The sequence below is a fragment of the Buceros rhinoceros genome, unplaced genomic scaffold, assembly GCF_000710305.1.
Source record: "Buceros rhinoceros silvestris isolate BGI_N320 unplaced genomic scaffold, ASM71030v1 scaffold155, whole genome shotgun sequence".
In the NCBI taxonomy this organism is placed as follows: domain Eukaryota; kingdom Metazoa; phylum Chordata; class Aves; order Bucerotiformes; family Bucerotidae; genus Buceros; species Buceros rhinoceros.
Window position 1 is genome coordinate 25,657 of NW_010410899.1, and position 17,837 is coordinate 43,493.

The window sequence follows — 17,837 nt, forward strand, 5'->3', positions numbered from 1 at the left end:
TGTCCAGAAGACAGGCACTGGTGGTTGACTCGAGTGTGGCTATAGAGAAAAAGGCACTAACCGCACTGTTCACATTGACTACTCACACACCACCTAACAGCAGCATCTTTAAATTATCACACAGATAAAAACTATTGCTGACTCATGGGTCATTAAAATAAGGCGAGCCATGCTGAGATGGGATACCTTGGGGCTCTTCAGCATTGGCTCTGAGCCATACCACCTCCCAAATGCCACAGCCTCTGGGTCACTGCTCTTACCTTCAATGAGCACAGGGCTGAAGGAGCAAGCTCTTGTCCTCAAAGGACAGCCTTTGAGGCTTTGAGGTCCCCAAAGCCACCACGGCTGACTCCGTGGGTGCTACACCCCAGGCTTGGCTGTGTGAGGCAACATGTCACAGATGTAGATGAACCAGCTCAGGTCTGGAAGCCAAGTTGCTCAGCCACAAAGTTCTATGCCTGAGCAAACTTGGCCAACCTTGCTTCTGGCCTCTGGTGGGGAAGGCTGCAAGCCTCTACAGATCAGGAAGATGCTAGTTCTGGGGCTGACCCCGTGGGTAGACTCCTCAATGCATGCAAATGGGGTAGTCTGTGTGCTAGGTCACGTCCTCGGTGTGCGCACTCAGTCTCGAAGGCAGCCCGCCTGCACTTGTCCCATCTGCTTTGGGAAGCAAAGCAACTAACACATTTCAGCCTGCAGCACCATTTCCAAGGAACTGGTTTTTTCACTCGTTCAGTTCCAACTCAGATCAGAACACCACCACATACACTGTTCTTAAGACAAAACCATACCTGAGCCAGGGTTTGAGGACCCCCCCAAAACTCCCAGCAGGTACGCCCAGCAGGCAGCCCCGAGGCAGGGCTTCTCGAGGCACCACCATGGTTAATGACTACAGCTCAGGAGAAGCAAAACTGCTGCGAGGACAACCTGACTTTGGTTAAGTTGCAGAGAACTAAACCCATTTTTTAAATTGAGGTAATTTCAAAATGTCATTTTTAGTTTTTTCCTGGAGGAAGCAAGGAGAAAGGGGGAATAGTTTATCACCATCTTCATATTTCACAAGTTTTGGGTTTGGAAGTCTTGCAATATCTACTGACTCTAGTTTCTGTGATTAAGCAACAGTGGGCCATACTTCAAGTGTGGGAGGAGAAATGAAAGTTAGACTCATCCTCATTTTTTTGGTGTTGGCTTTTTGGTCAGGACATATTTAGCACTCAGGGAAGATTTTAATTTGGGACAGATAAAAAAAGAGAGGGTGAGTTCATTTATTTATTTTCTGATAGACCATGAAAAAAGAGTGATTAAACCGACAAACTTCCTTCAATAAATTAATAGCAGCATCACAAAACCCTGATGTGAATGACCCAAAGGAAGTTGGGTAGGTGACAGTACTTAACCGTTTACAAAAACGTCGTTACCCGCTGGCCGGATGCTGTAAGGCAGTCTCCTTGTCTGTTACCTAAACAAGTGACGTACATCAGAACAGGTCCAGCTGAGTAGCTGCTGTCGACATATTTACAGTTCTGGTGCTGAATTATTTAAAACCATCTGTAAAAATTCTGTAAATTCTCTATTCAATTCCCATTATTTACACCCAAATAGAAGAGCTTCCCTTTGTCCCCGTACAACAGAACCGGCAGGGGTAAGACACGAAGGCTCCTGCGCGAAGACAATGCTGTGGAACAGGAGCTGTTCACACATGACCTGTTCACACATGTGCTAGAAGCTACTGTAATTTGACTTATTGCTAAATGCTTTTAAAGTCTACGGTTGGCTTTTAAATGTATACATGTACATGTATGTATATATGTACACACTCACACACACGTATATACACACACATGTATGTGTTTGGAAAAGATGTGCTATGAATTCACCCAAGGGGAAAAAAAAGAACTTAAAACCAACGCGATCTTTCTGATTTTTCTGTACTGTTTGAGATAATCAAATTTGACTCAGAGCAAAGGGCGGTCACTGAAGACACAAGTTTGTATCCCTGGCCGGTCCTTTTCCTCCTGGTTACCAGATCTTTTTGGAGACACAAGTGCTCTCCCCAGCACTCATGTCTGCGGTGGTGTCAACAGGCTGGCACAGAGCGCCTTTCTGCTGCCTTACGCAAGCAGTACGGTACGCTCCACGCTGGGATATCTCACCTGCCTGCATGGAAGTACTATGGATTTTTCCCAGGAAGAGATGAGGGAGAAGAAAGGACCATCAATTTCTACACATCAATCTGGGAGCAACCCAGCAGCAGATGCAACCTGTATGTTGTGTTTTGGTAGTGGCCTCCGTGAGAGCGTTGCTGTAGACGGCAATGCAACAGCAGGATGTTTCTCTGAAGCACTAGCAGAGTTTTCCGTTTCTTCTACCGGTTAATTGTGGTGGGATGAACAGAGCAAGCTTAGAGCATAAGCAGTTCCTGTGAGTAAAATGCAATTTATCCATGCCCAGCCTAAGCTTTTCTGTGCTGAGGATTTTCATAGGCAGAGGCTGTTAGCAGTGCTAACTGCATCCATCTTAGATGCACACATTTGTGTATTAGTTAATGAAGATGTAAAAACCTTATGGGTGACATCTGGCATTAGACAATACTCTACCCAAGGAAAATGGCATCAGATGTATCACTCCAGAGGCACAGTGCCAGAAAGACAAGATGCCTTGGACCGTTCGTCTACACAGAAACACAGAGGAAAACTAATTCAAATTATACGAATTTGCGAATGTGGGAATTAAACACAGATTACTTAAACTGCATTAAATCCCAGTGTGGATGCTTTCATTTAGATGTAAGTGGCATTAATATAATATACTACAATTTACTTTGGGAGTGCAATGGAATAAATAAAATTTGAAAGTTAATCCAGGTTAATCTTCCACGTAGATAGCTCCAGGTCTGCTTCCTTCCTGTCCCTGGTCATCATTTGCTTTAGAATCGCATCACCAGCAGATGATTTTAGTCACATACTCTGTTCAGCCCTGACCACCCCCCACCCCCGAGACAGGAGAAATGAACAGGGACCCTTGTTTATGCCCGTTCCTGAGCATCCCTCAGGAAGGCAGATCCTGCACCTCACAGCCTGACCCTGACCAACACCACATGCACAGCAACTTCTGTTCCATACCCAGAGCAGTGTTTCATCACCAGCACTGCAAGTCCCAGCATGTTGAGAAATAAAGGCAAATGCTAAACAAGCTGAGGAATAGATGTGGGGACCGAGAAGACAAGAGCTCTTACAAAGCCAGAGCTCTTTTCTCCAGGTCAGTCAAAGACCCTGATGATCCAAGCAACCCGTGAAGGCAGTGCCACCCACGCTGCGTGCAGCTCGCTCCCCGCCAGAGCCCACACTTGTCTGTAAGACCGGGGGAGAGCTCTCCACACACCCGAGGCCCTCCGCTCACAGAATGGTTGAAGTACGTAAGTGGGGTTCACTCTGTTTCTCATGCTTCTTCTCCAAGTGTGCAAGTGCAAGTGGTCCCAGTCAGGATCACAAAACCACACCAGAACTGCATTCCTCAACTTCCTTAAGGGTGGCAGAGCCTCATGAGGAATGGAAAGAAAACAGCAGGATTGGAGAGGGAGTCAAAATTTAACAGCGGTCCCTTGAAGCGCAGGATTGCCTCAGTCTGGCAGCAAGCCCGTACCCGTACCAGGACATGCCTGGCCAGGTGCCTGCACGGCCGCTGTGCTTTCGTGATGTGTCTCTGCCAGGTTTCTGCACAGTCTTTACACGGCACAAATAGGGGTGAGGTTTTAAAGTATATATTTACTGTCAACTTGAAAAAGAAAGTTATACTGACCAAGTCTAATAGCATGTATTTGATATATAACTATTAACGTGCCATTCTGGACTCCAGCAAAGGTCACCTGAGATAAATATTCAGCATTTTTGTTCATGCATTGGAAGAAGAATTCAAACATTTTGTCCATGACATATGCAAAGTAACTAATATTCTGATCTAGTATTAACAGTAAATATAGAACCTTAAACTTCACTGCAGTATATTATTAGGTATGATTTTAAGTACTGGACTGGAAAGACATATCTTTTTTTTTTTCTTAAAAAAAAAAGAAGCTTTGTTCAGAATGCAGTATTTACATTGTCCTTTGATCGACATTTACATTTTTACACAATATATTTTGGCTACAGATGCACAGTAGCAAAAGGCCGTGCGAGCCACATTTATACACAGCTCACTCTTTCACTTACAACATTACAGCTGTTTATAGAGAGCTCTGAAGTCCCTGGTTGCATCACAAGGCCCTCCTCAACTTCATCTAGTTCCATGCTATTGAATTCATTGCCATTTCGGTAACTAGTTAAAGTCAGATCTTTCCCATATAGAGTTGTCGAAGCAACATTCAGACACTGATTCTGCCGCAGTGCTGACTTTTTACTGGTCTTGTATTGGCAACGGATGTAATTAGAAAAAGCCCTGCGATACGTTTTATTGAAGAGAGTGTACACAAGGGGGTTAATCCCAGAGCAAACATACCCCACCCAAACAAACACATCCAGGAGTTCACTCAGGAGGTCTTTATCGCATGCTTCCTTGCAAAGGACAGACATGACATTAGTGATGAAAAATGGGCACCACATGATGAGGAACAAAAAGAAGACGATGCCCAGGACCTTGGAGGCTCTTCGTTCGTTGTTGATGGACTGCATAGTTCCCTTCCGAAAAAGCACTGCCTCCTTGTTTACAGGAGAGTTCAAGTGAGATGCGCCCTCATGATTGTGAAGCATTGAAACGTTCTCTGTGTTGTTTTCCTTTTTGAGGCAGTTCACACTGCTCCTCCTCTGTTTGGGCACCTCTCCACACATGAACACTGTTGCCTGTCTCTGTAGCACCTGGACGGTCAGGCAATAGGTGATCACCATGATGATGAGAGGAATGAAGAACGCCATGAAGGATCCAATAATGACGAAGTTCTCATCATTGAGGACACAGGTCCCATTTACAAACACCCTGGAGTCATCCTGCAAACCAATGACTGGAATGGGCATAGATATTCCTAGAAGAACAAGACCGAAAAAAGAGACTGTTACCTGAGCAGACGGGGCTCCAGAGAGGCAGCAGAGATGATGCATGTCCTGCATGTGTTCAGCCTAAAGCTGTTCAAAAGAAAAGTTACTACTCCTAGATGGAAGGGAAAACCTTGTGTAACAGCACTCCCGGGAGCACAGCTCCAGGTCATGAACACGGTCTGCTGGGAACGACTGCGGCTTTGCTGTGCTCCACAGCTGACACAGTGAATGCAGCGTCACTTCTTCATCAAGTTCTTTTTCTAGCATTAATTGTGATTTGTGGGTGTAGAAAAGGCAGTCAGGACCTTGCTCTGTTCCAGCTGGCCACTCCATGTCTGCCACTTTGGGGCAGTTTTGAAATCACTGACATAGGGTCAATAGCAAATTTTAAAGAGGAAAATTATCAAAATGCAAAAGAATTACGGCTACATAGATTTAGAAGCATGTTTATTAAAGACATTAAAAGTAATTCTGATCGAAAAATGGCCATTTTTCCCATGGCAACACAAACACCTGAAAGAAAAGCTCCTGCTCTCCGGGTCCTTATTGACTATCTCAGTGCAAACAGACAGTGGTCTCTGCAAGCTCTTCCTGCCCAGGGGTTTCATCCACAAGCAGTATGAAACTGAGAAGTACCACAGAGACAATCTTGCTTGAGTTCTTAGAGGAGGCAATTACGCAGTCAAATGAAAAGCCTGCAGCACACACCTGCCTGGTTCCTATCCCTCTGTCTTGAATACAGGGATAAAAACTGGAACAGCAGACAACATGAGATTAGAAAAGATGTAACTAAAATGGTAATCAGATTAACATGATGGTCTGAAAGCAGAACCCCAGATACAAACCCTCTGGCTGAAAGGAAGGAAACTTTAAATGACTCGATTATAATAATAACTAGAGCACAGCTTCCAGCTACTCCTAAGCTCTAAGCAGACTAATCAGCCTCTGGAACCACTGCACTTGCCAAGGCAGTTTCTCTTGTATCCTGGTGGCATAGCACTTTTTACAGCTACGGGCTTAATGGCAGACAAGTGCGATGAAGAACATTTTGGATCCCTTTTCCTCTTCAACATCACCCAGCACAGCTTGCTTGTCCAGGATTTCAGGACATCAGGCTTTTGTGCAGCAGAAACAGGAGTCCTGCGTGGAGGGTGTCTGCTGTGTCCGTGCTGTCGGGCACATGGGCAGAGCAGGGAGCACGCTAAGCCTGGAGCAGGACTGCATACAGTAGCCCGCAGCCACAGCTAGCCACCGGCTTGTCCCTTGCAGAGTGAAGGAATGAAAGAATGAAAGCGTTTTGAATAGTTCTGATTGAGATTCATTTAACATCCTCCAACACTGTTTTCCACTAAGGAATACATATTTGTATACCTGCTCTATTCTACTTGGTGAAAGTCACCAACAATTCACTGTGAGGATGGAAAGAAGAGGGAACACAGGACTCATGCCAGAGTACTGAATCTCACTCGACTATTTTGCATGCGTAGAGACCCAACCTTTTTCCCTTGATTTGTGGAGCTCAGTCCCACACCAGAACAGACCTGGAACGTTCCAATAAACCCGCCTAGAAACAGCCAAACCAACAGAAGTAACAACATATTTTGGAATACCACAACCTATGCGTACATGAGAACATGGAAAAGACGTGCTGGGTCACGATGATCTAGTTAGACCATCATGGGTTCATCTAGCCCTGCTCGTGCCTTTGGCAGGTACCAGAAGTTTAGGGCCATGGAACAAAACGGTGCAGCTGTCAGCATTATAGCCTAGAAAATTCCATAGCAAGAAGTTGCATCCACACCTGATTTTTAAAACAACCGTTGAGAGACCTGTCTTCCACGAATGCTTGATCTCATTTATAACTCCACAGTCCTCAGCAGCACTCGGTTCCGTCACCTGTCTGTTTCTCACGTGAACAAAGTATATATCGCTCGTTTTAAATTTGTTGCCTGATAATTTCCTTTGACTCCCCTTGGTTCTTCTACTGTGAGAAACAGTGAATATCACTCTCTGGTCACCTTTTCCACCTTTTCAGTGATTTTATAGACCTTTGTCGTCCCTGCTTTCTGACATATCTTTTGGCACTGAAGAATGCTATTCTATTTACTCTCTTCTCACGCCAAACTCATTTAATGCCTTTGATTATCTTTCCCCATTTTCTCCATCTTTTCTCCATTTCTTTTCAAATTCCTCTCTGTTCTTTCAAAGAAAGGGAAAATCCTGCATATCCTATCAGCTAGAGAGCAGCAGAGTGTCTTTTGTACTCCGCTTCCTGCCCTCTGGCTGCCCAGCTGTCCGTGAACACTCTCCGCAGACATGGCTCTGGTGCTGGCCATGCCCTTCCTTAGCTCCTTCACATGATAAAAAAACCCAATGCTGAGGCCACTGTTGTGTCTGGATTGTTTTTTTGGGTTCCTGTGAACTGCACAGGTCCTAGAATTAACCTTGTGGGACTCTGAATTTCTAAACAGGAAGAGTATTAACCAAGGCCTTTTTCCCATTCCAGCTGAATGTTTTCCAGAATTCTGAAGAACACATCTGCAATTTTTCATTACCATAAAATTACCCCTTGCTGGTAATCTAGTGAAGGAATTGCTTTTGAAAAGTAACAATTATGAATGCCTTCTGTGATTATAGCATGTGTTTTCTTAGCCCAAGTGATAGTTCCAGGATTTGGTCCTCTTCCACTCTACATGCCAATGTTTATCAGCTTACCCTTAGCAAGGCAGTTCCTCCTCCCTGGTACGTTAACGCCTGTTACCTTGCTTGTGCGAAATCCCTGTGACTGTGACAAGCTTCATCCCACCAAGCCATTGACTATCATCAAAGACATCTTTCTAATTCCTTGGCTCCATCAAACAACATACACTTGGGAAGTAGTGGGAGGTGGACAAGGTGGTCTTTACACAAAGAAGAAATCTGAATTAGATCAACAAGCATTACACTGTGATTATATTTGCACATGTAATATTTTAGGCCCTCTGTAACAGATACCCTTTGAAATAAAACTTCAAATTTAATAAAGGTTCATTCAGGAAGCAGTCATCATCAAATTTAGTGTCATTGCTTTATCCAAGGGAAACGGAATGAGGTTTCAGGATATCTTCATGGTCACACACATAAAGTGCATTTGGGAAGAATAACCAGTTCTGGGATATGAATATACAAATCAAGTGCACTGATGGCAGCCTAAAGCTCTGCATGAGCATGAGATACCTCAGCATTGATGACAGGGAATGAGGAGATAGCTGCTCTAATGAAAAAAGGTGTCCCTTGCCTCTCTCCTAACAAAGTGGGATTTCAAACCAAGCAAGCACAGGAGAGAGCATCAGGTCTTTGCTCTTTCCTCCAGTCCAGGAAAATCCCATCATTAACAGCAGTAGGATGGAACCTGCTCTTGGAGGAGCTGCCTACAGCCTACAGCTGAAGGGGCAGCATTCCCCTCATCTCAAATACTTTCTTCTGCCTTATTTGTTCTTTATAACTCATTCTTTAATACGAGATTTATCACCGATCCACCCCACAATCCGGCCCTAAAGGGAACTAAGTCTGTTACACAACCTGGGCAATGGGGAGTAACTCTACACCACCCCAGCAGTGAGAGGTGAAGTGTGGAAGGTCTCAGACACCCCAGAAGTGCTTCCTTCGTGGGGGATTAATGCAAAATTGCTGCTGCCTCAATCCCAAATGCGCAAATACCCGCTTGCAGACACTGCTCTCACTCTGGCCGTGACTTCAAGATGGTCACCCTGATCACTACGTGCTGTGCTTACGACTGAGGATTTCTGTGGTGCCTGAACATGGGTAAACATGAATGCTGCCTGCCTTTATTGAGCTCAGCTGTTTGAACAAGCATAGGGAAAGCGTTCAACTCCGCTTGATTCAAGCAACGCACAGTACTAACCCTGCGGTTGTAACTGTTCATCATTTCAGAACTAAGCTCCGTTGGTCAGAGAAAGCCAAACTCACTACACCACCGCAAGGACGGTACCAGGCAGGCGGCTGCAATGCCTGCTGCTGTCCGGACTTGCTGCGACTCAGCTCTCTGAACCCCTCTCTTGTGAGCTGAGCTGACACAATCTTCACCAACAAACATCAGGCTGACTTAGTAAGCCGAGGTCTCCAGCCTCCCTCAGAGGCATTTTACGTTTGTGCCAAATAACTCTTTCCAACTAAGGTGGCAGTAAATTACCGAAGACAGGCAGCATTGCTCCAAAAACTCGCAAGGTATAAGTTTTGCAAGCTTATTACGTATCACAGTTTGCTCTTCAGAGCAAAGGTCATCCTCTTGCTTGAAGTTTGAGCAGTGCCTAGGGCAATTGATTTGCCCCCCAGTAAGAAGAGACAACTGGCTACCACCAGACAGGGAGCCATGAGCCAGGTCTCTGTCAGACTCAACGCTGGGAGCTCTGTGCACCCTTCTGCCAGGCAGCAGCCTGAGCAGGACACCCCTTTAAACCACAGCAGCTTACAAGTGTGAGGATGAATGTGATTATTTTCACTTCTCCCCTCTTTTAGATTCAATCTGACAGAGCAGCAAGAAGCAAGAGAGAGAGATCCTCCAGATTAAAAATCCAATTACAGTTGTCCTAACTCTGTCTTGTGAACTTTCAAGTTGCTCTTAAGCCAGCATAACAGTTAACCAAATTGGGCTGAGATGATGCTGTGGACACAGAGTAACAGATGCTCTTCACAGATTGTCAATTATTAAGATAAAACCCAAATGAATACAAATATGGCTTTGTAAAATATTTACTGGTTTGCTCCAGAGGAAAAATCAGCTGAAATGTCCAAATTGATTATCACAGAATTCAGACTTACATGAAAAACAACAACGTTTTTGTGTTTAATATCTTGTTGTCTTCTATGAAAGCCCATGAGACTGATAGAGATTAGTGGAAAGATAGAATCTTTGATGGCTATTTCCACTAAGCAAGAAAGCAATTTCCCTCCTTTCTCACAACATTCATATGCAAGAAGTCATCTCATTTCAGCAGGGGACAAGAGCCTCACTAAAGAAAACAGTGGCCTGCATATGGGTTTACTCTCTTTCCACGTGTGGGATTGCCAGGGCTGAACACAAGAGGGGTCGTGTTTTACTGCAGGTACGTGAGTTTGGGAAAGCCAGAGACCACTTCTCCTGGTGTCAGCACTGGATTCAAAGTCCCCAGTGGTCCATGGCGATGACTTTGCTGATGCAGGTGGGCTTTGGACCTCATTATGATCCTCCTGGCATTTACATAAAATTAAAAAAAAAAAAAGGCAAACAAACCTACGGCTGCCATGGGAGCAGTCTGCACTGCAAAATCAAGAACACTGCTGTCCGTGCTAAACACTGTGTGTTTAAATCTGTACCTTTAACATCAGATTTATTATTACACAAAATAAACACGGGTTGCAACTATAAGAGATGTTCACATGAATGTTAATGGCTGCTGTCACTATGTGTTAGCACTGAAGTCCGTTAGAGGAAACAGGAACTGTCTCCCCTAATCCTCTCAGAAAGGGGAAAACAAAACTAAAACAAATCTATCTGGTTTCTTAACAAAAGTGTCCCACAAAGTGCCTGCACATTTGTCTAATAATAACAGACAGTGAGAATTAAACCCCAACAGACAGTAGCCTCTTGACTTGCATTGTGAAAGAACGGTCACCAGGTTCAGGAAGCAAAACTTCAGGAAGCAAAAGAGGCAAATTGAAGAGCGTGGGCTTTTGAAGTGTTCAAAATCACAAAAGTTCCATATATTCCCCATATGTCAGCAGACTAATTGCAGTGCATTTCATGTCCTAATAGACTAACAATGCACCTTCAGGGCTGGATTAGATCTAGTTTTATCTAACTGTTCTAATAAAACAACAGTGCCAACCTTGCATTAGTTTAAAGTCGAAGATAAAAGGGGGGTGAACTTTAGTGGATCTCCCTGCCTTCAACAAGCACAGCTGCGAACAGAGGAGTGTAGTTACTGACTGCCCCTGAACAAGCTGCTGACCTTTACTTAAACCTTCAGAGAGTACAACTCAAGCCCAGGGAGAAAACTAGCAAACACCAGTAAAAGACAGAAGAAATAATCTTCTCCCCTGCCCTTCTATTTTGCTAACCCACTTCCCTTGGTTTGCTCAGCCACATGTTTCCAACAGTGCGTCTGAACAAAGGGGGACGGGGCTCCTCACAGCATACCCGCTACTGGGGCCGGGCTTCCCCAGGCAGTCAAACAGTGATGCCTGAACAGATGCTCAGTAGGAGTAACCTCAAACAGGAGGCACCAGCATCTCCCTTGCCCTTGGGAAGGGATGGGGTGGAATGGTCAATCCATCTGTGCAAAACACTTCACAGACTATCACCATCTGCCGCTGTCCCAGGCAAAACATTTCACTGATGTCTGAGGACAAAATTAAACCAATCCAGGCACCCATGTCTGAAATCCCAAGGTAGTTCACTTGCTACAAACTCAGCTTATCAGCTGCTATGATCTTCCTCACCCTGATAACTCTTGCTGATGAGCTAGGGAGATCAATGTCCCGCTTGGGACTCACAGTACGAACTCTGAGGCAGAAGAATGTCTTTAGAGAATACAACCTTGTAGTCAATTCAAATGAATGGCAAACAGAGGCAGACAAACCTTAGTGTCATGATCTAAGCCATAAAGTAAGGATTCCTCTCACACCCAAAACAAGAAGATACGACAGAAAAAATTTTATGAGCACAAACCTACTCCTCCACCAGAAGCAAGAAGCAGCGTGTTTTGCAATGCCAACACCACCTCTGTGCTCACTCAAGGCTAAGAAAAACCATCAGGATTGCCACCACTGTAGCACCTCTGCCTACAGCAGTCATCAACTATGACCCTCATGCTCACGAGGGAAGAAATTCAGTCAAACATACACTGTCAGACATAAACATAAAAAGGCAAATATACATGAATCCATTTTTCTCAAATCAGAAGAGAAGCTAATGCTACCCTCTCTTCGACTTCACTAACACGCAACCATTTTCCTCAGCAATAGGGTTACTGTCCTACCAACGCGGTGCCTATACCCAGGAATTTGTGCACTTTTTCGGGAGGTGAAGGGCGCCTGGCCAACATCTCCTTTGCCAGGAATAGGGGTCTTAACACTGCTTCCTTGACTTCAAGTGCCGAGCCACAAATAATACCAGCCTGCTTGGTGAGAAAGGTTTGAGCAAAACGCTGGTAACACATTTTGACCTTCTGTTTGTTGTCTTTTTCTGTTGTCTATTAGCAGTGTTTTTGACTTTTTTTTCCCATGAAACACGTCCAAAGATTTGCTTGCTAACCTGAAGCCTGCAAAAGAAATTCCTGGGTCTATATTCCTGTCCCAAAGAACAGTCTCTCAGGAGCAACTGCTGCCCAGTGCCAAACAGGCTGCTCAGGAGCAAACAAGTCTTACCCAGTCAGCACACTGTGGGAACAAACAAACACCTTGCTGAGAAAGTCTCTGATGTGAGAGATACACCTATGGGCAGAAATGCAAACCAAACCCCTAAACGTGCTTTAAAACCATGACCCAAAGGATGCTGTGTGAATTATTCCAGTCCCTCTTACCTCCATGCACAGCCTGCTCTTGGCATGCAGGGCAGCTACAATTGCTTTTAATACAAGTGGTGCCACTCCAAGCATGTTCCTCAGACAGAGTATCATTTCCCACTGTGATCGTACCCAGTGAGACGAGGCAAGACTTAACTGATACCTGGAGACTCTTTGAGGACACCGTTAGGACAGCTTGGATACCTGGGGATGCTCAGCCTCTGTGAGAGAGGAACGCTCAGGGCAGAAGCAAAAAGCTGTTAGAAATAAGATCACTCAATCTGAGATGAGCGTTTTGCTGATCCTTGCAGCACATCTTTCATACGTCTATAAACAGATACCCTCATGATAAGAGATCTTCCTCAAAAATGAAGTAGTATGCAAGTTGAATGGGGATGTACAGTTCCGTTAAAATTTGAACGGTTTAACATACACAATCCCCGAATATCTCTCTCAGAGAGAGCATGAAAAGAAAAAAGTCCATTTTTAACACAACGCGCATCATGTGCACTTCCTAGTTTTGTAACTTATTCTGTTTTCAAACAAACAAATGAACAAACAGAAGACACGTGGGGTCTGCATATGGCACAGACACCAAGAGCGGAATTTAAAGGATGGCCTTATCTCAGTCACTTATCATGAAAATGGAATTTATACTGTTACTAAGGGTGTAAAACTGTGAGCTGAGAAATTCATGGCACATGTAATTTTCTCTGGTAAGTGACTAAACCTTGAACTTTCTGGGAAGGAGAGGAAAATCCCTTTTGTGCTAGCAGGCACACAACTGGGCCACAAAGGGCTTCAGAATTCAAAAGTTTTGCTTATTTTCGTGTGATGAGCAATGTGTGTGCACCATTCCACGCCACTGAAGTTCTTCCATTCACATTTCCAAAGTGATATTTCTTTCATATTCATATTGCCCAGTTAACACTTTCTCCTGTATTTAGAATTTAACTAACTCCCCGTCACTCCTGCTGAGAGCTGGATGGGGATTTCTTCTCTTGGCCAGGGTGGCCCAAGGCCATCTTCCTCCAATCAGGTCACAGAGAGTCCAGAGAGATGTTTAAGTCCACGTTACTCGTGAAAACCTTTGCATTTCCAGCTGTGCAAAGTCTGCGGTCTTGAAGCAACATCTGCCAGCGAGCTCCCATTTATAATTTATTTGCATTGCAAGTTGTGTGGATATTTCTGCTGCCTACTTTTCTATTTCCAGCCTTGGCACGGTGCTCTCTGTCACAAAACTCATTTTCACAAGGGCAGCACTTCACAGCAGCCTCTCTTTCTCTAACCGAACACAAACAGTCTTGCTTGGGTTACTTTGGCCAAAACACAGGACAGCCAGCTGTGATGTTCTTCAGTCTGGAACAAAGGCGGCTTTGGAACAGACCCACTCATAAAGCCACCGCCAGACAGGAGGACTCTGTTATGTTCCTCTGCTTAAAAACCTAATCATAGGTTTAGGCTTGTGCAACCTGCCAAACTCATAGTCAATGGGCAAAGAACCTGTATTAGATATTTTACGGTCATCACTAACATCAGAAAAATGGAATGCAAAAGCTACTAAATTAAAATAAATTACACATTTTTTACTTCCTATTTTATTTTTTTGAGTTCAGGATTCTTTATGGGGGATGCATTTAAAAGTTTCTTCAGTCCAACTGAAGTAGGGTTTAGGAAATGCAAACTGACCAGTCTGCACTTAAGTGCAGCTTTGCATTCGATACTTTATCACATACAGAAATGCACAAATTCTTTTGTGATACCTAATACTGAAGGGAGGATGAATTTACTGAACCCATTTCATCATCTCGAAAACTGCATGGGATTTCATCAGGCCTTTCCTAGTGACAAGTAGATAAGAGCTGAAAGACAGCAACAATACACTTTGGGCAAGTTCTTCTCATTCATTCCATGTTCAGTTTATTCCTGTGTGTGTCACATTTCTAAATTCATTTATGAAGTAAAAATAGTTATGCTAAACTAAGCTAGATACACACCAAGAGTAATTTTCTTTCTCCATTTAATGTGACTTTCTGGAGAAAGCCTGAGCAAGTGGATAAGCCCTATTGCATGCACTGGGGAGGGTAGAAATCCAACAGCGTTTTAGTGCACTGAACAGACTCTCAAGGGAGTGTTGACTCTACCTGTATCTTCAAAAAAATGGATGCAAACAGAGGCTCCCCTGGGCCAGCTGTATCTGCATCAAAGAAAATGAACAAAACATAAACAAAGCCCAGACGTGCTGCACACCTTCTCAGCTCCGACCCCAGCAGAGGAGGGCATGCAGGTACAGCTGTAAGGCATCTCCCTTCCCGGCCTGTGGAGGGAAGCGCTACCCAGGCCAGTCCCCCAAAGGGTTCTGCGCTGCATCTCACAGAGTCTTGCTAAAGACTTTTGGATGCTGCGGAATAAATACGGCATCCATTGTCTTATCGAGGGCTGATGAGCCACATGCCTGCAAAAGAGAAGTGCCATTCCATCTCCTTTCTAAGCTATTTCTTTCAGTGGTCATTATTTCACTTGTTTTACGTTCTATTTTAAATGCAGGCTTGTTAAACATCACTCAGGAAAGCTGGACAGGGGTGAGGTATTTGCACTCTACAGCAGTACAAAATGCCTATCCTGGCTCAGGCCAGGGCACAGTAGAGCCCGTAATGTTCCTGCTTTCCGTTGACCTGAGCCCATTCCCCACCCAGTAACTCCAGCGAGGAGGTCTATGGCTGTCTTTACATCTGTTCGGTCAAGTCCAAGATTCGCTTACTAGTTTGGTTACTCAGTGAACCAGGCATGAAGTATTTCTTGCCTTGCTTTACTCCTTGGACCCATAGTCCAAACCATAACTTAGCCTTCAAGGCGCTTCGAGTTATTTGTGCAGGCAGCCACATTCAGCATTAGCCAAAGTTCAAGGATCTCTCTGCAGCATGTAAGGCAGCATAGGCAAAAATCTGTGACTTAGCTGCAGAAATGGGAGCAGAACGGTCTCATTGCCAGGTTTTGCAATGTGCTACTTAATGCTGCTGATGATAGATTTATACAGCTCTGCTGGGGGTGGGGGGGTGGGATGGGGTGGACACCGGCTGCTCCATCTGCGTTACAAGCGCAAGACAGGGCACAGACTCTGCACTGATGCTGAACTGCCCTGGCAAATTAAGCCGAAGCATCCTGCATGTGAAGTTGTTCACGTATGACTTGTACTGGTTTCAGTAGTTTTCTTTCCTATGCCAAACAGGTAGCACAGAGAGTTTAAAATAATATTTTTTTAAAAATTCCTGAATTAATTAAACCCAACCCAATGTCACTACTTAGAAGACATGTAGCAGGCCTGCTGCAAAAGAAAATTTGTTTCTAACAGATATTCTTGTTATATTCATGAGGAGAGGAAGTATATTTCCCCAGATTTTTGCTTTTTTCCACAGCCCTTTTCAACGGCAAGCTTCTTCAAAGAGCCCCTGCAGCACCCAGACATCCAGTATCATATTCCACTTGTAAAGCAGGCAAAACCCAAGAGAAGTTCAATTATCCTAAAACACGCTTTCCCTCGCAGTACAGTGCCGAAAGTGACAACCGCTTTATAAAAGTTAAATGTTAAATCTTTGTTACAACTACGTTTCATTCGAGCAGAAAAAAGCAACACAGCAAAGGGAAATGGTCATACAATTCTTTCGGCCTCGCCCCAAATGTCTCTTCTATTGCTTATCAAGTGCAGCGAAAGAATTCCCCCCCAGTGTTGTTCTTCACGTGATTCCTGATGTTAGAGTCATCTTGCTATCACTTTGCCTTTATTTTACTGCTGCTTTATTTATCACTTTTTATCAAAGTGATACAAAAGTGTCTTCCGTTAAGTCTAGTCTTCATTTACTGTGACTTCAAACTTGCTAGCTCAGTACTAGCGGTAGTCCAGCTGTGGCAGAGGACAGTGCAGGCAATGAAGCCGGCACCAGAGCAGTAAATATCTTGCTGTTACCCGTCTTCACTCTGTGCTGCTTCACTTAAACCACCGCCAGAATGTGAGCAAGTTTAACCGCAGCAGCTGCAGTGTAGACGTGTCATTCGTACTGGCTGGATTTTCCTCACGCAGTCTTTGCTAATGCTGTTTTCTGCTTTGTTTACACAGCAGTTTTATAGTACCATTTGTCTACGTTACCATCTTCATCGGCATATTGACACGGACACAGCAGCAGCACTGCGGCGTTGGAAGTGGTGGGATTCTGAAAAAGGACCACTTATTTTGGGCACCGACCAACCGCAATGGAAGACTTATATTTCCCAGTAATCATTTATTATACTCAGGCATGCAGGCCAGGTAAATTAATTTGAGTGTACTCTTAAAAACCCTATATGAAAATTGGAGTAACACTATTATTCATTAAGACACGGTTAAGATCATGAGCCGCATTGCTTACCTATGGATATGGTCCAAACTGCAGCAATTTTCATAATAGCCTTGGTGCGGGAATTGAAGCGGCTGTGCTCAATGGGATTGCGTATTGCTACATACCGATCAAGAGAGATGGCACAGAGATGCATAATAGATGCAGTTGAAAAGAGCACATCTAGGGAAATCCATATAGGGCACAACTGTTTAGGCAAAGGCCAAGCATAATCTGAAACATAGAGAGAAAGGAAATGAAAGGAAAAAAGAAAAGGAAATAATTTGGGAAGCTAGGCCATCATTTCTGAGGAAACCATCGGGATTTTTGAACTCTGTGATACCAGTAAGGGGCACGTGTATGAGGAGTGGACAAAAAATCCCTCTTGCAAGGCCCCTCTGCAGGCAGTCCCTGGCTCCCATTGCCGGTCCCCACGCAGCTGGTTTCCACGATCGGTAGCTAAAGGCAAAGGGACATTAATTTGTCAGTACCTCCGAGTGACCATTCCAGCTCTGTCCTTCTCTCAATCTTTTCCCCATATCTTTATAAAATCAAATATTTCGTTAATTTATAATTGCCTCATGACAATCTTTTCATGCATTGCGTAGTCCTACGTAGCGTTAACGTCACTCAGATCCTTTCTAAAGCTCTCTTGACGCGGCCTTCTCAGTTTCTGGCTGCTGAGGAGGAGGAGAGCAGGCAGGCTTTCTACACAGTCTAACAACTAGCTGGATGACACTACTGCACCTTGAATATTCTCCCCAGGCAGTATGCCTTAATAACCGAGGAATACTTGCCTCCTTATAGACCAGCTGGGGTTGAGGGGCTGAAATTTGAAAGCTTTTGAAGGTAGACAGAGCTGAGTATTATTCTTTACAAAAAAAAGTAGCCAGCAA

At 44.4% G+C, this 17,837-nt stretch overlaps 1 protein-coding gene across 1 annotated transcript; it reads right to left on the reverse strand.

Moving 5' to 3' along the window:
- Nucleotides 1-3,996: 3,996 nt before the first annotated feature.
- On the reverse strand, nucleotides 3,997-17,169 carry HTR2C (5-hydroxytryptamine (serotonin) receptor 2C, G protein-coupled). The gene is made up of 2 exons (XM_010135753.1): nucleotides 16,975-17,169; nucleotides 3,997-5,014 (listed from the first exon to the last, which is right to left on the reverse strand). Exons 1-2 carry the CDS (start codon nucleotides 17,096-17,098, stop codon nucleotides 4,182-4,184), a joined length of 957 nt encoding a protein of 318 aa, XP_010134055.1. The 5' UTR covers nucleotides 17,099-17,169; the 3' UTR covers nucleotides 3,997-4,181.
- Nucleotides 17,170-17,837: the final 668 nt, after the last annotated feature.

Bases quoted from the DNA above. Each gene is read 5' to 3' on its own strand.
- HTR2C (XM_010135753.1), bottom strand. From the start codon at position 17,098: ATGCATCTCTGTGCCATCTCTCTTGATCGGTATGTAGCAATACGCAAT. The intron at 5,015-16,974 runs GTAAGCAATGCG...TTGTTCTTCTAG, and splicing joins AGTTTGGACCATATCCATAG to GAATATCTATGCCCATTCCA.